The sequence below is a fragment of the Dryobates pubescens genome, chromosome 33 (assembly GCF_014839835.1).
Source record: "Dryobates pubescens isolate bDryPub1 chromosome 33, bDryPub1.pri, whole genome shotgun sequence".
NCBI classification, from domain to species: domain Eukaryota; kingdom Metazoa; phylum Chordata; class Aves; order Piciformes; family Picidae; genus Dryobates; species Dryobates pubescens.
This window is the reverse complement of record NC_071644.1, coordinates 1867228-1888146: the sequence shown is the minus strand read 5'-3', so window position 1 is coordinate 1888146 and position 20919 is coordinate 1867228. Positions and strand designations below refer to the sequence as shown.

General features: G+C 60.6%; 2 protein-coding genes across 2 annotated transcripts; one reads left to right on the top strand and one right to left on the bottom strand.

Moving 5' to 3' along the window:
• Positions 1-6790: 6790 nt before the first annotated feature.
• Positions 6791-15803, bottom strand: LOC104309965 (chloride channel protein ClC-Kb). The gene is made up of 18 exons (XM_054175644.1): positions 15507-15803; positions 15283-15411; positions 15056-15184; positions 14831-14970; positions 14657-14734; positions 14465-14543; positions 14229-14354; positions 14023-14107; positions 13266-13367; positions 11152-11236; positions 10878-11045; positions 10733-10802; positions 9499-9609; positions 8269-8482; positions 7421-7554; positions 7243-7334; positions 7058-7141; positions 6791-6916 (listed from the first exon to the last, which is right to left on the bottom strand). The coding sequence occupies exons 1-18, from the start codon at positions 15613-15615 to the stop codon at positions 6791-6793; spliced, it is 2061 nt and encodes a 686-aa protein (XP_054031619.1). The 5' UTR covers positions 15616-15803.
• A 322-nt stretch (positions 15804-16125) lies between these two features.
• Positions 16126-17598, top strand: HSPB7 (heat shock protein family B (small) member 7). Its single transcript, XM_054175825.1, has 3 exons — positions 16126-16336; positions 16577-16710; positions 17077-17598. Exons 1-3 carry the CDS (start codon positions 16210-16212, stop codon positions 17260-17262), a joined length of 447 nt encoding a protein of 148 aa, XP_054031800.1. The 5' UTR covers positions 16126-16209; the 3' UTR covers positions 17263-17598.
• Positions 17599-20919: the final 3321 nt, after the last annotated feature.

The window sequence follows — 20919 nt, the reverse complement described above, 5'->3', positions numbered from 1 at the left end:
TATTCCCATTCCCCTATCCCAATCTCCTTCCCTTTCCCCTATCCCCTTCCCCTATTCCTATACCCTTTCCCCATCCCCCTTCCCCTATCCCAATCTCCTTCCTATTTCTCCTATCCTCTTTCCCCTTCCCTTATCCTCTTCCCCCTTCCCCTATCCTCTTCCCCCTTCCCCTATCCCAATCTCCTTCCCCCTTCCCCTTTCCCTTTCCCCTATCCCTTCCCCCTATCCCTTTTCCCTTTCCCCTATCCCTTTTCCCTTTCCCCTATCCCCTTTCCCTTTCCCCTATCCCCTTTCCCTTTCCCCTATCCCTTCCCCCTATCCGTTTTCCCTTTCCCTTATCCCTTTTCCCTTTCCCCTATCCCTTTCCCCTATCCCTTTTCCCTTTCCCCTTTCCCCTTCCCCCATTCCCCTATCCCCTTCCCCCTTCCCTTATCCCCTTTCCCCTTTCTCCCTTCCCCCTTCCCCCTTCCCTCTTTCCCCCTTCCCCCTTCCCCTATCCCCTTTCCCCCTGACCACTTCCCCTTTCCCCCTTCCCCTATCCCCTTTCCCCTTCCCCCTTCCCCTTCCCCCTTCCCTTATCCCCTTCCCCTTTTGTTTCTGGTTGTTGTTTTCCCTCTTGGTTTTGTTTTTTCATGGATTTTTTTGGAGGGTTGTTGCTTGGTTGGGGTTTTTTGGGGGGGGGAGGGGAGGGGGAAATGTTTGTGGGGTTTGGAGTTGAATTAAAAATGGACTTTTTTTTTTTGCTTGGTTTTCCACACTTCTCTTGGTTTCTGGTTGGGGAAGTGGAATTTGGGGTAGGGGGGGATGAGGGGGGAAGGAGTTTAGGCTGGGGTTGGGGGGTGGGGGTAAGGATTTTAAAGGAGTTTTTATGGACTGAAGAAGATTTGAAGGAGGCCTAAGAGGTTTTTAAGGGGGGTTGAGGGGGTTTAAAAGGGGGGTTAAGTAGGTTTGAGAGGGGGTTGAAGGGGGTTGAAGGGGGGTTATGGGGGTTTAAGGAGTTTTAAAGAGGATTTTAAGGGGGTTCAAGGAGCTTTAAAGGAGTTTAAGGGAGGTTAAGGGGTTTTAAAGGGGGGGGGTGAGGGGGTTTAAAGGGGGTCTAAAGGTTTTAAGGGAGTTTAAGGGGGTTTAAATGGGGGCTGAGGGGGTTTAAGGAGTTTTTAAGGGGGTTTAAAGGGAGGTTTAGGGGGTTTCAAGGGGGGTTAAGCAGGGTTTAAAGGGGTTTAAGGGGTTTTGAAGGGGGGTTAAGGAGTCTTTAAGAGGCTTTTAAGGGGGGTTAAGGGGGTTTTAAGGGAGTTAAAGGGGGTTAAGGGGTTTTAAATGGGGGCTGAAGGGGTTTAAGAGGGTGTAAGGGGGTTTAAGGATCTTTTAAGGGGGGGTTAAGGGGTTTTAAATGGGGGTTGAGGGGGGTTTAAGGGGGTATAAGGAGTTTTTAAGGGGGGTTGAGGGGTTTAGGGGGGTTAAGTAGGTTTGAAATGGGTTTTAAGAGGGTTGAAGGGGGTTCAAGGGGTTTTAAAGGCATTTGAGGAAGGTGAAGGGCTTGTAAAGGGGGCTTGAGGGGGTTTAAGGGAGGATTAAGGGGGTTTTAATGGGGGCTGATGGGGTTTAAGAGGGCCTAAGGGGGTTTAAGGAGTTTTTAAGGGGGGTTAAGGGGTTTTAGAAAGGAGGTTAGGGGGTTTAAGTAGGCTTGAAAGGGGTTTAAGGGGGTTTTAAGAAGATTTAAAGGGGGGGTTCAAGGGGTCTTAAAGGTTTTTAAGGAGTTTATGGGGGGGTTAAGGGTTTTCAAAGGGGGGTTGAGGGGGGTTAAAGGTTTTAAGGGAGTTTGGGGGGGGTAAGGGGTTTAAATGGGGGCTGAGGGTTTTAGGAGGGTTTCAAGAGTTTTTAAGGGGGGTTAAGGAGAATTTGAGGGGGGTTAAGGGTTTTTAAGAGGTTTTTAAAGGGTTTAAAACAGCTTTTAAGAGAGTTTAAGGGGGTTTTGATGGGGTTAAGGGGTTTTTTTTTCAGGGGCTTTGAGGGAGTTTAAAAGGGGTTGGAGGTGTTTAAGGTTTTTGAAGGGGTTTAAGGTTTCTATTAAAGGGGTTTAAAGGGTTTTTTAAGGGGGGGTTTGAGGGGGGTTAAGGGGGTTTAGGGGTTTTAGGGGCTTTAAAGGGGGTTGAAACAGTTTTGAAGAGAGTTTAAGGGAGGGGTTGAGGGGGTTTAGGGGTTTTAAAGGGATTTAAATCAGGTTTTAAGAGGGTTTAAGGGGGTTTTGAGGGGGGTTAAGGGGGGTTAGGGGTTTTAAAGGGAGTTAAAACTGGTTTTAAGAGAGTTTAAGGGGGTTTTGAGGGGGGTTAAGGGGGGTTAGGGGTTTTAAAGGGGGTTAAAACTGGTTTTAAGAGAGTTTAAGGGGGTTTTGAGGGGGGTTAAGGGGGTTTAGGGGTTTTAAAGGGGGTTAAAACTGGTTTTAAGAGAGTTTAAGGGGGTTTTGAGGGGGGTTTAGGGGTTTTAAAGGGGGTTAAAACTGGTTTTAAGAGAGTTTAAGGGGGTTTTGAGGGGGGTTAAGGGGGGTTAGGGGTTTTAAAGGGGGTTAAAACTGGTTTTAAGAGAGTTTAAGGGGGGTTTGAGGGGGGTTAAGGGGGGTTAGGGGTTTTAAAGGGGGTTAAAACTGGTTTTAAGAGAGTTTAAGGGGGGTTTGAGGGGGGTTAAGGGGGGTTAGGGGTTTTAAAGGGGGTTAAAACTGGTTTTAAGAGAGTTTAAGGGGGGTTTGAGGGGGGTTAAGGGGGGTTAGGGGTTTTAAAGGGGGTTAAAACTGGTTTTAAGAGAGTTTAAGGGGGTTTTGAGGGGGGTTAAGGGTTTTCAAAAGGTCTTAAAAGGGTTTTAAAACAGTTTTGAGGGGAGTTTAAGGGGGTTAAGGGGTTTTAGGGGCTTTAAAGGGGGTTGAAACAGTTTTGAAGAGAGTTTAAGGGAGGGGTTGAGGGGGTTAAGGGTTTTAAAGGGATTTAGATCAGGTTTTAAGAGAGTTTAAGGGGGTTTTGAGGGGGGTTAAGGGGGTTTAGGGGTTTTAAAGGGGGTTAAAACTGGTTTTAAGAGAGTTTAAGGGGGTTTTGAGGGGGGTTTAGGGGTTTTAAAGGGGGTTAAAACTGGTTTTAAGAGAGTTTAAGGGGGTTTTGAGGGTTTTTAGGGGTTGTAAAGGGGTTTAAAATAGTTTTGGGGAGACTTTAAGGGGGGGTTGAGGGGGTTAAGGTCTTTTTAAGGGGCTTTGAGGGAGTTTTAAAAGGGTGTGAGGTGCTTAAGGGGTTTAAAAGAGCTTTATAAGGGGGTTTAAGGGAGGTTTCAAGGCTTGATCAGGGGGGTTAAGGGGGATTTAAGCAGCTTTTAAGGGGCTGCTCACAGCCTGGGGAGCATTTCCCAGCCAAACCTTCTTTTCCTCAGCAAAGCCCAGGAGAAAGTTGGCTTTTTCTCACCCACCACTGCCCCCTCCCCCCCAAGCCAAAGCGAGCCCCCAGCTGCTGTGGTGGCAGCAGGGCTGGCTGCCCACTGCCTGGGTGGGAAGAAGCCAGGAAAGGAGGCTCTGTGCCCCACAGGCAGACAGGAAAGGGGAGGAATGCTGGAGGGGGGCAGCACCTTGCTGTGGCTGCTGCCTGGGTGGGCTTCAGCCTGGTTTGTGCCTGCGGATGCCTCACTCGTGTCACAAGTTTGCCAGGCTCAGCCCTGCCACCACCCTTGGTGCTGGGTTAAAGTCCAGCAGCAGGCAGGGAGGAGCTGCTGGCCAGGGGGCAAGGGGGGAGCCCAGGCTGGGTCTGGGAGTGTGGCAGCAGCTGGCAGCAGCTTATCTCTGTTTGCCTGTGGTGGGGCCGGAGGAGGGTGGGGGGGAAACTGAGGCAGGGGCAGGAGGAGCCTTTGGGGTGACCCCCCCCACACACACACCCCACACACACACACCCCCATCTTACTGCTGCCACCACCCTGGCAGCTGCCTTGGTCTTGGTGAACCCATGGGAGTGGGCACGGAGTGAGACATGGGTGGGGGCATCACCCATGGGTGCTGGGGGGATGCCATGGTCCCTGTGCCCCATTGAGCATCTCCTCCAAGGGCTGTGGGTGCTGGGGGCTCACCACCCTGCTGACCACCCCCATGGTCTCCTCACCCCACTGAGGACCCTCCACGGGTGATATGGGTGCTGTGTGGTCCCCATGCCCCTGTGAGCATCCTTCCCAAGTGGCAGGGGTGCTGTGGTCCCATCACCCTGTGAGCACCCTCCATGGGTGCTGTGGTCCCATCACCCTGTGAGCACCCTCCATGGGTGCTGTGGTCCCATCACCCTGTGAGCACCCTCCATGGGTGCTGTGGTCCCATCACCCTGTGAGCACCCTCCATGGGTGCTGTGGCCCCTTTCCACCTCACCCCACTGAGCACCCTCCATGGGTGATGCAGGTTCTGTGGGCCCAAGAGTAACCTCCATGGGTGCTGTGGGTCCTGTCCCCACTGTCCACTTCCCCCTGCTGAGAACCTTCCAGAGGTGATCTTGGTGCTGTGGTCACCACTGAGCACCCTGCTCCCCCTTGTCAGGGTCCAGCTCACCCTGCTGAGCACCAGCCAGGGGTGATGTGGGTGCTGTGACCCCCCTGAGCAGCTGAGTGCCTTCCATGGGTCCTGGTGTCCCCTCCTCGTGGCACCTCCACCCCACTGAGCACTCTCCATGGGTGAGCTGTGGCCTGTGCTCCCTGTGCCCCAGAAGCAACCTTTGTGTGATGTGGATCCTCCCACCATGGACCCTCACTGCACCAAGTACCCTCCATGGGTGCTGTGGAGCCTCTTCCCATAGTCCACCTTACCCCACTGAGACCCTTCCAGGGGTGGCTGTGGTCCCCACTGAGCAACTGAGCATCCTCCATGGCTGCTCTGGTTCCAGACCCCCCTAAGCATCCTCCATGGCTGCTCTGGTTCCAGATCCCCCTGAGCATCCTCCATGGCTGCTCTGGATCCTGACCCTGCTGAGCATCCTCCATGGCTGCTCTGGTTCCTGACCCTGCTGAGCATCCTCCATGGCTGCTCTGGATCCTGACCCTGCTGAGCATCCTCCATGGCTGCTCTGGTTCCTGACCCTGCTGAGCATCCTCCATGGCTGCTCTGGATCCTGACCCTGCTGAGCATCCTCCATGGCTGCTCTGGATCCTGACCCTGCTGAGCATCCTCCATGGCTGCTCTGGATCCTGACCCTGCTGAGCATCCTCTATGGCTGTTCTGGATCCTGACCCTGCTGAGCATCCTCCATGGCTCCTCTGGATCCTGACCCTGCTGAGCATCCTCTATGGCTGCTCTGGTTCCAGACCCCCCTGAGCATCCTCTATGGCTGCTCTGGATCCTGACCCTGCTGAGCATCCTCCATGGCTCCTCTGGATCCTGACCCTGCTGAGCATCCTCTATGGCTGCTCTGGTTCCAGACCCCCCTGAGCATCCTCTATGGCTGCTCTGGATCCTGACCCTGCTGAGCATCCTCTATGGCTGCTCTGGATCCTGACCCTGCTGAGCATCCTCCATGGCTGCTCTGGTTCCAGACCCCCCCTGAGCATCCTCCATGGCTGCTCTGGTTCCTGACCCCCCTGAGCATCCTCCATGGCTGCTCTGGTTCCCCTCTCCATGCTTCCAGACCCCCCTGAGCATCCTCCATGGCTGCTCTGGATCCTGACCCTGCTGAGCATCCTCTATGGCTGCTCTGGATCCTGACCCCCCTGAGCATCCTCCATGGCTGCTCTGGTTCCCCTCTCCATGCTTCCAGACCCCACAGAACATCCTCCATGGGTGCTCTGGTTCCTGACCCTACTGAGCATCCTCCATGGCTGCTCTGGCTCCCCTCTCCATGCTTCCAGACCCCACAGAACATCCTCCATGGGTGCTCTGGTTCCTGACCCTACTGAGCATCCTCCATGGCTGCTCTGGCTCCCCTCTCCATGCTTCCAGACCCCCCTGAGCATCCTCCATGGCTACTCTGGATCCTGACCCTGCTGAGCAACCTGCATGGCTGCTCTGGCTCCCCTCTCCATGGTTCCTGGTCCCCCTGAGCATCCTCCATGGCTGCTCTGGTCCCAGACCCCCCTGAGCATCCTCCATGGCTGCTCTGCTTCCCCTCTCCATGGTTCCTGGTCCCCCTGAGCATCCTCCATGGCTGCCCTGGTTCCCCTCCCCACACCGAGCACCCTCCACGAGGCACATCGGTGCTGCAGCCCAACCCTGCTCCCAGCACCCATCCCAGCCTCGCCCATCTGCTGCCCCACTTTTGGGGGTGTCTCCCTGGCGCTGACCCCACTTCACCTCTCCTTCAGCCGGGCCTGGGCATGCCTGCCTCACCCAACCTGTCCCGCCGGGTTTAATTACCCCTGCAGGCTTAATTACCGCTCGTTAGCGTCCTCCGCACCCTGCCCTGCTCCCCCTTCCCCCCTTGCAAACCGCTGCACCCCAGCTGGGGGGGGGGAGGGGGCACTGAAGAGCTGTGCTGGCTCAGCCCCCCTCTCCCCCCCCCCCCTTTTCCCCCAGCATCTTGGGGGGGGGGCACAAAACATCCACCGCCCTCATTAACTGCAGTAATTAAGGCTCATTGTGTATTGATAATTACAGGGGAGGTCCAGGGCTGGGGGAAGGGGGGGCGTGGGGGGTGGTCCCGGAGACTCTTTGCATGGGTGACATCCCCAGGGAAGGGTCCCCAGAAGGCATCACTTGGGGTCTGCCAGCTCCTCGATGGCTCTGCGCAGCTGCAAGGGAGCAGAGGAGGCAGAGTGTGTGTGTGTGGGGTGGGGGGTCCTGCCCCCCCCCTTGTCACCCCAGCGCCCCCCAGCCCTGTGTCCCCCTCCTCACCTCCGCCCTGCTGACGGCTCCCACCAGCTCCCCGCGGCGGGTGACGAAGATTCGCTGCAGCTTCAGCAGCTCGAAGAGGTGATGAGCCTTGGGGGAGGGGACCCGGTGGGGACAAAGCCAGAGCCGGGGCCTCTGGCCCCTCGCCCGCCGCTCAGCACCGGGGGAGGGGGGGGGAGAGGATCTGGCGGCCCCCAGTCCCCTCAGGGTTCCCAACCCCCCCCTCCAAACCTGGTGCAAGGAGGTCCAGGGGGAGAGCTGGAGCATGATGGGCTCGATGGTGCAGCTGTCCCCAAGTGTCCCTGCTGTGGCCAGCTGGGGGCAGGTGACAGGTGGATTTTTGGGTGCAAAAACAGCTTTTTTTTTGTGGGGGGGGGGGGAGGTAGGGTCAGCAGGGTGCTCAGCCCCTCCTTTACCTTCTCCCCTGGAGGTGCCTGGGGGTGTTTGTGGCTCTGGAGGTAGGTGACCAGCTGGGCTCTGCTGATGGTGCCCACCAGCGTGGGTGAGGCTGGAGGGACACAGGGACAGGGCCACTGATGTCCCCTCGTGGCCCTGGTGTTTCCTCCCCACACCCTGCCGTGCCCCTCACCCCACCTGGGCTCTCCACCACAGGGTATTCAGCATCAGCAGAGGCATCCAAGGCCACCAGCACCTCCTCAAAGCCATCCCCCTTGGCCAAGGTCACCACCTGGCGCTCCATGAACTCCTCCACCACCACCTGGTAGGAGCTGGGGAGCCAGAAAAGCCCCAAAGTGACCTCATTTCCCAGCAAATCACCCCAAAAGAGGGGAGGGGAGGGGAGGGGAGGGGAGGAGAGGGGAGGGGAGGGGAGGGGAGGGGAGAGGAGGGGAGGGGAGGGGAGGGGAAGGGAGAGGAGAGGAAGGGAGAGGAGAGGAAAGGAGGGGAGGGGAGGGGAGGGGAGGGGAGGGGAGGGGAGAGGAGGGGAGGGGAGGGGAGAGGAGGGGAGGGGAGAGGAGGGGAGGGGAGAGGAGAGGAGGGGAGGGGAGGGGAGAGGAGGGGAGAGGAGGGGAGGGGAGAGGAGGAGAGGGGAGGGGAGGGGAGAGGAGGAGAGGGGAGGGGAGGGGAGGGGAGGGGAGGGGAGGGGAGGGGAGAGGAGGGGAGGGGAGAGGAGAGGAGGGGAGGGGAGGGGAGAGAAGGGGAGGGGAGGGGAGGGGAGAGGAGGGGAGGGGAGAGGGGAGGGGAGGGGAGGGGAAGGGAGGTGAGGTGAGGGGAGGTGAGGTGAGGGGAGAGGAGGGGAGGGGAGGGGAGAGGAGGGGAGGGGAGAGGAGAGGAGGGGAGAGGAGGGGAGGGGAGGGGAGGGGAGGGGAGGGGAGGGGAGGGGAGGGGAGGGGAGGGGAGGGGAGGGGAGAGGAGAGGAGGGGAGGGGAGGGGAGGGGAGAGGGGAGGGGAGGGGAGGGGAGGGGAGGGTGGGAGTGGCTCACGCCATGTGCCGGCTGCGGATGCGGGGCAGGTACGGCAGCCTCTTGACGATGATGGTGCCGTCGTAGAAGGAGGGTTGGTTCTTCTGGGTGATGGCATTGGCCACCAGCACGGCCACCACCACGGGCAGGACGTGGCCCAGGTGCCCTGTGGCCTCACACACCAGCAGAGCCGTGGAGAGGGAGTGGGTGACAGAGCCTGAGAAGGCAGCGGCGCCTGGCCAGGGCAGAGCCAGGCACAGCGGTCAGGAGGTCACCGCAGCCCTGAGGCTCAGCCTGGAAGGGAGCTCAGAGCTCATCCACTGCAACCTCCCTGCCGTGCCCAGGGACACCTCTCAGCCAGACTCAGCTGCTCCAGGCCTCATCCAGCCTGGCCTTCAGCACCCCCAGGCAGGAGGCAGCCACAGCCTCCCTGGGCAGCCTGGGCCAGAGGCTCAGCAGCCTCACACTGAAGAACTTCTTCCTCAGCTCCACTCTAACCCTGCTCTGCCTCAGCTCCAAACCCTTCCCCCTTGGCCTGGCTCAGACCCCCTCAGCAAAAGTCTCTGCAGCCTTCCTGCAGGATCCCTTCAGGTCCTGGCAGCAGCTCTGAGGTCCCCCTGGAGCCTCCAGGCTGCACAGCCCCAGCTCCCTCAGCCTGTGCTCCCAGCAGAGCTGCTCCAGCCCTGGGATCATCTCTGTGGCCTCCTCTGGGCTCCCTCCAGCAGCTCTGAGTCCTTCTGCTGCTGGGGACAGCAGAGCTGGAGGCAGGGCTGGAGGTGAGGTCTGAGCAGAGCAGAGCCCAGGGGCAGAATCCCCTCTGCTGCCCTCTGCCCACCCTGCTCTGGCTGCAGCCAGCACACAGCTGCCTGAGGGCTGCAGGAGGCACTGCTGGCTCCTGGGGAGCTGCTCAGCACCCAGCACCCCCAAGGCTCTTCCTTCAGGGCTGCTCTCAACCCACTCAGCACCCAGCCTGGATCTGTGCCTGGGGTTGGCCTGCCCCAGCTGCAGGACCTTGCCCTGGGACTTGTTGAACCTCCTGCAGCTGGCCCTGGCCACTTCTCCAGCACCCTGCTGGATGCCATCCCTGCCCCCAGTGAGTGCAGAGCACCACACAGCTCGGTGCCAGCAGCAAACCTGCTGAGGATGCCTCAGTGCCACTGCCCACGTGGCTGACATGGGCATGGGTGTCCCCTGCCCCCCCCAGGGGGGTGTGTGTGTCCCCAGGGGTGTGCTCCCACCCCACCCACTCACCAGCCAGGGCATAGCCACAGGGGATGATGGGGTGCAGGTCCCCCTCTGCACCGAGCCCCCGTGGGAAGAGCAGGGCCACAGCCTCCCCCAGCAGGCGCCCGATGGCAGCTCCTACAATCGGGTGGGGGGAGGTGGGGAGACCCCAGGGGTACCCCCCCAGCCCCCCAGGGCAGTGCAGCTGGAGGTGACCAACCTCCTGCAGCAGCCCTGGGATTGGCTGACCCCCATGTACACCCCCAGAATGGGGGTACCTCCCCTCAGGGCTGGACACAACCCCTGCACCCCCCCAGACTGGATGTACACCACCCCAGCCCCAGGGCAGGATACAACCCCTGAAACCCCCAGACTGGGTGTACCCCCCCAGGGCTGGATACATCTCCTGAACACCCCCTTCCCCAAACTGGATGTACCCCCCCCAGGGCTGGGCACAACCCTTGCACCCCCCCAGACTGGCTGTACCCCCCCAGGGCTGGGCACAACCCTTGCACCCCCCCAGACTGGCTGTACCCCCCCAGGGCAGGGCACAACCCTTGCACCCCCCCAGACTGGATGTACCCCACCCCAGGGCTGCACACAACCCTTGCACCCCCCAGACTGGATGCCCCCCCCCCCCCCCAGGGGTGCACACAACCCCTGCACCCCCCCAGACTGGCTGTACCCCCCCAGGGCTGGGCACAACCCTTGCACCCCCCCCAGACTGGCTGTACCCCCCCAGGGCTGGGCACAACCCCTGCACCCCCCCAGACTGGCTGTACCCCCCCAGGGCTGGGCACAACCCTTGCACCCCCCCAGACTGGCTGTACCCCCCCAGGGCTGGACACAACCCCTGCACCCCCCCAGACTGGATGTACACCACCCCAGCCCCAGGGCAGGATACAACCCCTGAAACCCCCAAACTGGCTGTACCCCCCCAGGGCTGGGCACAACCCCTGCACCCCCCCAGACTGGCTGTACCCCCCCAGGGCTGGACATAACCCTTGCACCCCCCCCAGACTGGCTGTACCCCCCCAGAGCTGCACACAACCCTTGCACCCCCCAGACTGGGTGTACCCCCCCAGGGCTGGGCACAACCCTTGCACCCCCCCAGACTGGCTGTACCCCACCCAGGGGTGCACACAACCCTTGCACCCCCCCAGACTGGCTGTACCCCACCCCAGGGCTGCACACAACCCTTGTACCCCAACCCCAAGGGCTTGCTGCCCCCCCGGCCCCCCCGGCCCAGGCCCAGGCTCACCATAGACGAAGATGGGCATGAAGTAGCCTGCGGGCAGGGGCAGGGTGGTGGCCAGGATCAGCATCCAGAACTGGGGGGGCAGGGTGGGGAAGTCATCCCCCTGCAGGCCCCCAGCTCAGGGCAGGGGGAGGGGGCCCCCGGGTACCTTCATCACCAGGAAGAAGGCCAAGGTGCCAAAGATGGTGGCAGAGGGGTGGTACCAGTCCAGCCAGAGGTCGGTGCCAGGGCCCTGAGCCACCCGGGAGGTGTTGGGGAGCAGGGTGCCCCAGGTGCGGTTGTCGAAGAGGGAGGTGAGGTACTCCTTCATGGTGAGCTGCAAGGACAGACAGACAGACAGACAGACAGACAGCCTGAGCACCTGCTGGGACAGGTCCCCAGGGTGCCCTCTGTGCCCCCCTGGCCCCCCCCCCAGCACTCACCCTGGAAGCCATCAGCTGCCCCAGCCCAGGAGGGAAGGTGATGGAGGCCAGGAGCAGCACCACCAGCACGGAGTAGATTGGCTTGCTGGGGGGAGAGGTGGGGATGGACAGATGGACGGACAGCGGGGGGAGGGGAGGTGCAGGGTGCAGGCAGTGGACACACAGACACCCAAGGGGCATGGGATGGACACACAGACACCCAGGCTGCACAGGATGGACACACAGACACCCAGGGGGCATGGGATGGACACACAGACACCCAGGCTGCACAGGGTGGACACACAGACACCCAGGGGGCAGGGGATGGACACACAGACATGCAGGATGCAGGGGATAGACACACAGACACGCAGGGGGGCATGGGATGGACACACAGACACCCAGGGAGCAGAGAGACATGCAGGGGGGCATGGAGGGGACAGATGGACACAGGGATGCACAGGGGGGACACACAGCCATGCAGGGGGCATGGAGGGGACAGATGGACACAGGGATGCACAGGGGGGACACACAGACATGCAGGGGGCACAGGGGGGACAGATGGACACAGGGATGCACAGGGGGGACACACAGCCATGCAGGGGGGCATGGAGGGGACAGATGGACACAGGGATGCACAGGGGGGACACACAGCCATGCAGGGGGCATGGAGGGGACAGATGGACACAGGGATGCACAGGGGGGACACACAGCCATGCAGGGGGCATGGAGGGGACAGATGGACACAAGGATGCACAGGGGGGACACACAGCCATGCAGGGGGTGGGGGTGGGGGTGCAGGGCTGTGCTGGGTTGCAGTTCCCCCCCCCCCAGCATTACTGTCCCAGACCAACTCAGTCAGGAGCAACTGAAGCCACAAGGGTGCATGGGATGGACACACAGACACAGCCAGGAGCTGGACACAGGGACACTGACAGCTCAGGAGCTGGATGTGCAGGGGCTGTGCGGTAAGGACACTTAGGGTGCAGGGGATGGACAGAGGGACACTCAGAGGACGTGAGGTGGACACACGGACACCCAGGGCACAGGTGTGGAGGTGCAGCATGCATGCAGTGGACACAGGGACACCCAGGGGGTGCTGGGGACAGAGGGACACCCAGGGTGCATGGTGGGGACACCCAGGGTGTGCTGGGGACACAGGGACACCCAGGGTGTGTTGGGGACTGAGGGACACCCAGGGGGTGTGCTGGGGACAGAGGGACACCCAGGATGTGTTGGGGACAGAGGGACACCCAGGGGGTGTTGGGGACACAGGGACACCCAGGGGGTGTTGGGGACTGAGGGACACCCAGGGTGTGCTGGGGACACAGGGACACCCAGGGTGTGTTGGGGACAGAGGGACATCAGGGTGTGTTGGGGACAGAGGGACACCCAGGGTGTGTTGGGGACACAGGGACATCAGGGTGTGTTGGGGACAGAGGGACACCCAGGGTGTGTTGGGGACAGAGGGACACCCAGGGTGTGTTGGGGACTGAGGGACACCCAGGGTGTGCTGGGGACACAGGGACACCCAGGGTGTGTGTTGGGGACTGAGGGACACCCAGGGTGTGTTGGGGACAGAGGGACATCAGGGTGTGTTGGGGACAGAGGGACACCCAGGGTGTGTTGGGGACAGAGGGACACCCAGGGTGTGTTGGGGACTGAGGGACACCCAGGGTGTGCTGGGGACACAGGGACACCCAGGGTGTGTTGGGGACAGAGGGACATCAGGGTGTGTTGGGGACAGAGGGACACCCAGGGTGTGTTGGGGACACAGGGACATCAGGGTGTGTTGGGGACAGAGGGACACCCAGGGTGTGTTGGGGACAGAGGGACACCCAGGGTGTGTTGGGGACTGAGGGACACCCAGGGTGTGTTGGGGACACAGGGACACCCAGGGTGTGTGTTGGGGACTGAGGGACACCCAGGGTGTGCTGGGGACACAGGGACACCCAGGGTGTGTTGGGGACAGAGGGACATCAGGGTGTTGGGGACACAGAGGTACCCAGGGTGTGTGTTAGGGACACCCAGGGTGCGGTGGGGGCTGCGCGGGCAGGGCCGGGCAGGTCTCGCGGAGGCGCAGGGTGCAGACAGACAGACAGACAGGCAGGGGGTGGCCGCGGGTCGGTACGGACTCGGTTGCCAGCAGCCTGGCAGTCAGCCGCAGCTCCTTGACGGCGCCCAGCAGCCAGCGCTGGCAGAAGAGGTAGCAGCAGCCCAGCAGCCCGCAGACAGCCCTGAGGAGGAGAGCAGGCAGCGTACGGGCAGGGTACGGGCAGGGTAGGGGCAGAGGAACAGGGAGGGGTATGGGCAGGGTAGGGGCAGGGTACAGGCAGGGTAGGGGCAGGGTAGGGGCAGAGGAACAGGGAGGGGTATGGGCAGGGTAGGGGCAGGGTAGGGGCAGAGGCACAGGCAGGGTATGGGCAGGGTAGGGGCAGGGTAGGGGCAGAGGCACAGGGAGGGGTATGGGCAGGGGTGTGGGCAGGACTACAGGTGGGGTGTGGCAGGGATATGTGCAGGGTACAGGCAGGGTATGGGCAGGTTATGGGCAGAGGTCCAGGCAAGGGTATGGACAGGGGTATGGGCAGGGGCACAGGCACGGTGTGGCACAGATATGGGCAGGGTATAGGCAGGGGTACAAGCAGGGGGTGTGGGCAGGGTACAGGCAGGGTATGGGCAGGGTATGGGCAGAGGCACAGGCAAGGGTATGGACAGGGGTATGGGCAGGGGCACAGGCACGGTGTGGCACAGATATGGGCAGGGTATAGGCAGGGGTACAAGCAGGGGGTGTGGGCAGGGTACAGGAAGGGTATGGGCAGAGGTCCTGGCAGGGGTATGGGCAGGGGCGCAGGCAGGGGCGCAGGCAGGGGCGCAGGCAGGCCCCCTCCGTACCCCAGAATGGCAAAGAAGAAGATCTCCAGGAGGTCAAAGGGAAAATCGATCTGGAGGTTGCTCTTGAAAGCCGCAACGATGGTTTCTGCCGGGGGGGTGGGGGTGGTGTTAGCGGAACAAGCGCGCCCCGAAAATGCTCGGGGGGGGGGGGTGAAGGGGAGGTGGGTAAAGGGTCGGGGGTGGGGGGAGGCGAATCCTGTCCTTGCCTTGCTCGCTGTTGAAGACGGCGAGGAGCCGGAACATGAGCGCGCTGCAGGTGGCAGCGAAGAAGCCCCTCCAGTAATCCCGGACGGCGAAGTGGGAGGACATCACCTCGACGCTGAAGAGCACCCCTGAAAACGTGGGGGTGCAGCTGTGTGTGTGTGTGGGGGGGGTGGGTGGGTGTTGTCCTTTAGAGGAAGCCTTGGAGGTCCCCCCAGGTGGGAGCAGGGGGTGTGCTCACCACTGATGGGTGCCCCAAACACTGAAGCAACCCCAACAGCTTGGGCTGCCACCAGCATCTCGTTCTGCTTGAACTTGTTCTGTGGGCAGAAGGCCGGGGGGGGGAGAGGGTTGTCATACAGCCCCCCCCCCCCCAGTTTGGGGCTGGAAAGTGCCCCCCTTTCATTGGTTTTTGGAGGGGCAGCTTGCCCACCTCATACTCCCCGGTGACTTTGGTCCTCATCTTCCCCAGATAGGCTGCAGCCATGGCAGAGAGGTGGACAAAGGGCCCCTAAGAGCCAGCGGGGTAGGGCGCGGTGCTGAGCCCGGTTGCCAGCACCACCACCGTGGTGCTGGGGTCCAGAACGGGAGGGGGAGGATCCCTCACCACTTTGCCAAGGAAAACGGTGCTGCCACAGGCCAGGGTGCAGGTCAAGCCCACCACCTTGGCACCGAAGTTTTGGATGGCCAGGTAGTCCTCCAGCACCACGCCTGTCAGGATGGTCTTCAGCTCCGGGATGCCAGAGCCTAGAGAGGCAGAGGGCATACAAACTGTAGGGGTCTCTGCACTCCGGGGGGGCGCTGGGGAGGTGTCGGGGTGCAGCCATCTCACCTCCCGAGTGCGGGGTGATGCTCTGGGCAAAGCCAGTGGAGAAAGCAGCCAGCGCCGTGGGGTACATGGTCCACGAGAGGTACTTGAGCACCAAGACGTCCCCAACCTCTTGGTAAAGCCACCGATGGGCTGGAGGAGCAGCAGCAGGAGGGGAGATGCTCCCACCGTTCCCCATAAGACCCCCCCTCCCGCCCCCTCTCGAACACCAGGCAACGCCCGCGGTTTACCCTCAAAGAGCCTGAAGACAATGAGGTCCATCATGAAGCTGATGGTGGCCATGAGGACCCCCAGGACGAAGAGGAAATACCAATCCTCCCCGACGCGGAAAAGCTGCCGCTTCACCCACTCCAGGCAACCTGCAAGGGGGGGGTTGATGGGGTGCTGACCCCCCCCCCACCCCGAGCCCTCCACATCCCCAAGATCCCTTTGCTTGGCCGGGTGGGGGTCTCACCTCGGAGCCTCTTCCGAGCTTTGGGGCAAGGTCTCCAGCTCTTCTCCGACACCAGAACCCTCTTCTCCTCCTTCTGCCCCCGAAGCCCCCCAGGGACAGGGTGCTCCATCCTGGGGGCTGTTCTGGGGGACGGGACCCCTTACTTTATTTTCCAGCACCCCCTCACCGATCCTCCCACCTCGGCCTCGGCCGCGGGACTGAGTTTGCAAACGAGCTCATTAAAAACGACCTTGAGGAAGCCACCGCCGGACCCGCCGGGGCCGGAGCCAGCCGGGTTCCCTCTCCGCACACCTCTGTCACCACCTCCAAGCTCCCAAGTCCCCAAGGGCGCGGGGGGGTGGGGGTGGTGTGTGTATTTATTAAGGATTTTTAATGAATCCCCATCCTTTTTCCTCGGGAATAGGCAGGAACGGCGGCACCGCATTCCAGGGCGTTGAGGCGGCGAATGGAGGAGGGAAAAATTTCCACCAAGGCTCCGGCGCAAGACCTAAATTTAGCCTCTTTTACGACGGGGGTTGGCAGGCGGCCGGCAGCCCCAGCGAGGCTTTAAAAAGCTCATCCAGGCTCCCCGTGCCCAGACACTCTGCCCTGCCTCGGTGGGGTGGGAGGAGGAGGAGGAGGAGGAGGAGGAGGAGGGAAGGGGGCTCTGCTTTTTCTCGACGGCGGGAGCTGGGGCTGGCAGGGGGCAGGGGGCCAGCGGTGGATGCAGGTGAGGTCCTCGGCTGCTTTCCGCTCCCACCGCAGCTTTCAGCAGTCGGCGGCGGCCGCCGGCACCATGGACCTTTTTGGGAGCTTCGTCCGGCCCCGCGGAGAGACTTTGGGGTTCTCAGGTGAGGGTGGGGCTTTTTTTTTGGGGGGGGGGGAACAGCTTATTTTGAGGGCTGAAGTGGAGGTCGGTGATGCCTCCTCAAGTCCTGTGCTGGCACATCCCTATCCTGGCGGGTTTGGGCAAGAGCTGGAGCTGTAGGAGAGGTGGTTAAGGGGAGATCCCCACCGAAATGTGGCCACGACCCCAAAAGGTGTGTAGGTGAGAACCCAAGTGAGACTGTGACCCCCTCCATCCCCTGCAGCTCGTCCTGGCAGCACTGGCACAGTGAAGACCTTGGGCAACACCTACCAGTTCACGGTGGATGTCAGCGACTTTGCCCCCGAGGACATCATCGTCACCACCTCCAACAACCAGATCGAGGTGCACGCTGAGAAGGTTCGTGCTCCCACCCTCCCCCGCTCACCCCCAAAGTCAGGGGGACCCCCAAAATCCACCCCCAGCTCCCGCCCCAACCTCCCAACAGCCCCAGCCACAACCCTGCTAGGGTCTGATTCACCATTTCCTCATCTTTTCATCCCAAAGCCCACAGCACCCAACAAATTCGTGTCCTGCAATCATCCTTCTCCCAGGGGTGTGCCAACCACAAACAGCACCTTTGTCCCCCCACTGATCTCACCTACCCCCCCCGGGGAGATAAATATTGTCACCATACACAAGGTGTGACCCAAGGCTAGGGACCAACGAGCCCCCAGCCTGTCTGCACCCTAAAACTGCCTGGTCTCACCCATTTTTCTCACCCAGCTGGCCACAGATGGCACCGTGATGAACACCTTCACCCACAAATGCCAGCTGCCTGACGACGTGGACCCCACATCGGTGTCATCCTCGTTGGGGGATGATGGCACATTGACCATCCGGGCTCAGCGGCAGCCTGCCAAGCACACCGAGCACGTCCAGCAAACCTTCCGGACTGAGATCAAGATCTGAGGGCTCGGGGTGTGTGGGGGGGAAAGCCCTTTTCCTCCCTTTTCCCTCCTTAATTATTTGGGGTGACTGGGGAAGAAAGTGGGATATAGGGTAGGGAACGCTCCTCCAGCGGGTCAGCCCCGTGCCGAAGGGCTGGCGTGGAGAGATGCGTCCCGGAGAAACTCCGGAGGGGTAGTCCTGGCTCCTGGCTCCGGTGGTTTTCAGCTGAGGTGAGGATTGATGGGGAGGATCCAGCGTTCCAAGAGCGCCGCCAGGAGCGCGGGATCCCTTCCCGAGCCTCTGCCGGAGCCTATCTCTGTATATGCAGCTGGTGATAAATTATTGACAACGCCTGGCTGCTGCGCCTCCTTCTTTTCATCTTTTCTGGATGCTTTTCCCCCAAAAGAGCCGCGGGCTCAGGCCTGAGGGGTGCCTCCGTAAAGCGGTTCCTCCTTCCCAACAAACCCACGGGAGAGAAGCGGCCCCAGCTCCCCTCGGGTGCCCACGGTCCCGTTTATTTCCAGCCCGGGGTGACTCATTTCTTCCCCGCCGCTCTATTTCAGAGCCATTCCCTCAGCTGCTCGGCCGCTGGCCCACCTGGAAGGTCACCAAGTCCTCCTCCTCCCCTTGCCCACCCTCACCCATCACCCTCAGGGTTGGCATGGGCCGGGACGATGGTGCCAGCCCTGGCTGCCAAAGTCAGTGGCATCATTTTTGGGGGCCCCAAAACCCCCCGGCCGAGGGCTCGGCTCCATCTCCCTGTGTATACAAACAACAGCCAGGCGCCTGCCCGGGGGCCAGCGGCTGTTTATAGCTGCCACACAGCACCCAGCTCGTGTTGCTGCTCCAGCACCGAGGTCACCTCGTCCCCGGTTGTCCCTTAGTGCCTCGTGACTCGTGTTAAGACACCCGCAGCGTGGGGACACGCGAGAACACAGCGGGCTCCTCCAGCATCTCCTCCTGCTTTGCCTGCTGGCACCTGGGGGACTCCCTGCGGCAGGACGCTGCGAGGCGCAAAAAAACACACCCCAAAGAGTTTCAAAGTTATTCCAAAAGCTCTCAACGGCCATAAAAAGTCCTCGGGGTGGCTCGGGACGTTGGAGTCACGGAGGTGAGGAGGAGCAGTGGTGCTGCCCTGCCGTCGATCAGCCGCGGTGGGATGTGTCTGCTTTGGCCCCGAGGTGCCGGCGCTGGGTGCCCCGCGGCACGGCAGCAGCGGCCGGCCGCGGTCACAGATCGCCACCTAGCGGTGACAGCCTGGGGGTGGCACTCGCCCAGCCGAAGGAGGCATCAGGAATGCCCTTCGAGCCCCCTGAAACCGGCTGGGTTGGCACCGGGGGCGTTTCCGAGCCAGGGAGCTGGTGAAGGGACGGCTCGGGGCAGCGCCGAACTGCTGGAACTTAGGCTGGATATTAGGAAGGAACTTAGGCTGGATGTTAGGAAGGAGTTCTTCCCAGACAGAGAGATTGGCCATTGGAATGTGCTGCCCAGGGAGGTGGTGGAATCACCATCACTGGAGGTGTTTAGGAAGAGCCTGGATGAGGCACTTGGTGCCGTGGTTTAGTTGATCAGATGGTGCTGGGTGATAGCTTGGACTCGCTGATCTCGAAGGTCTTTTCCAACCTGGTTAATTCCATTCCATTCCATTCCATTCCATTCCATTCCATTCCATTCCATTCCATTCCATTCCATTCCATTCCATGCTCTGCAGCAGCCTGGTACTGGCACAGGCTCGTTTTGGGGAAGGAAATCCAGATTTGGGGAAACAGGGTGATAGGAGAGGAGAGTTTCTGGGCTGCCTGGGCACCAGCTGCTGTCTGCCCCTGCCCAAACTCCTGGAGTCGTGCAGTCATGGCATCACTTTGGGTGGAAGAGACCTTTAAGATCATGGCGTCCAAACCTTAACCCAGCACTGCCAGGGCACCACATCTCCAGGGCTGGGGATTTAACCACCTCCCTGGGCAGCCTGGGCCAGGGTACGGAGCTCTTTCAGTGAAGAATTTTCTTATGTCCAGCCTAAACCCCCCTTGGTGCAATTTGGGGCTGTTTCTTCTGGTCCTATCTCTTGCTCCTTGGGAGGAAAGACCAACCCTCACCTGGCTCTGCCGCGACTGAGAGCCGGGAGGCAGCTCGGTGCAAGCAAAGAGTCCATTTTATTGTGCAAAGCCTTTTCTTTACAAAGGCTAACACAGCTGAAAAGCAGTCTGTGATCGGTTATTAGATTCGTCCCAGCGGCAGGTGCGAGCAGGACTGGCTATCGAGAAAGCATCGCACCAACACCTGTACCTTACCAAGGCTTAAGCAGGCGTTAAAGAAACCTCAAAAGATCAAGGAGTCTGTCGCAGCATTGGCGAATTCTGGCACTTCAGGCCACAACGACCATTTGTAATCAGCTATCTGTGTCCTTTCATCTACACAGCTGCATTCTGTTCCCATGGTTGACGACCCATCGAGGCTAAAACTTCTCCCTCTGTCAGTGCTTGGAGCTCTGCTCTCTGAGTTTAACCCTTCATGGCTCCAGCCTCCTCTCAGGGAGCTGTAGAGAGCAGTGTGGTCTTCCCTCAGCCTCCTTTTCTCCAGGCTCAACAACCCCAGGTCACTCAGCTGCTCCTCCCAAGCCCTGTTCTCCAGACCCTTCCCCACCTTTGTTGCCCTTCTCTGGACCTGCTCCAGACTCTCAATGTCCTTCTTGGAGTGAGGGCCCCAAAACTGAACCCAGGACTCAAGGTGGTGACCTCACCAGTGCCCAGTACAGGTGGACAATGCCTGCCCTGCTCCTGCTGGTCACACTCATGCTGATCCAGGCCAGGATGTTGGTTGCCTCCTTGGCTACCTAGGCACAGGCTGGTGCATCTTCAGCTGCTGCTGTCCAACACCCCAGGTCCTTTTTGTGTCAGGGAGCTGAGCATTTTTAAATAGCTGCTTTCAAAGAGGAAGCCACAACATGATCTGAGAGCTGGAACCCCTCTGCCTGTGAGAGCTGGAGCTCTTCACCCTGGAAAAGAGAAGGCTCCAGGGAGACCTTAGAGCAGCCTTCCAGTACCTGAAGAGGGCTACAGGAGAGCTGGGGAAGGACTTCTGACAAGGGCTGGGAGTGACAGGATAAGGGACAATGATTTGAAACTAGGGAAGGGTAGGTTGAAGTTAGACATCAGGAAAAAGTTCTTGAGAGTGCTGGAAAACTGGAACAGGTTGCCCAGGAGGCTCCATAGAATTGCACTGGGTTGGAAAGAACCTCTAGAGGTTACCCAGTCCCACCCCCTGCAGTCAGCAGGGACGTCTTTAACTAGAGCAGGTTGCTCAGAGCCCTGTCTACAAGGATAGGCACTCCACTACCTCCCTAGGCAGTGTTCCATCCCTGGGGACACCCCAGGCCAGGCCTGGTGGGGCTCTGAGCAGCCTGCTCTAGTTGCACCTGTCCCTGCTGACTACAGGGGCTTGGACTAGGTGAGCTGGAAAGGCTCCTGCCAACCCCAACCAACCTCTACGTTTCCATGAAAGCCATGCAAGATGCCAGCATGCCCTGCACACCCACCTGATGAGGTGTGCCCGTGCAAAGGCAGCACCTACAGCTTCTGACCCGTGCTGACCGCAGCACCGAGCCCGCTCCCTGTGGGGACACCTGGCTGCCACCACCGTGGGGGCCCAGTGCCTGGGTCTGGTGAGGGAACCCAAAGC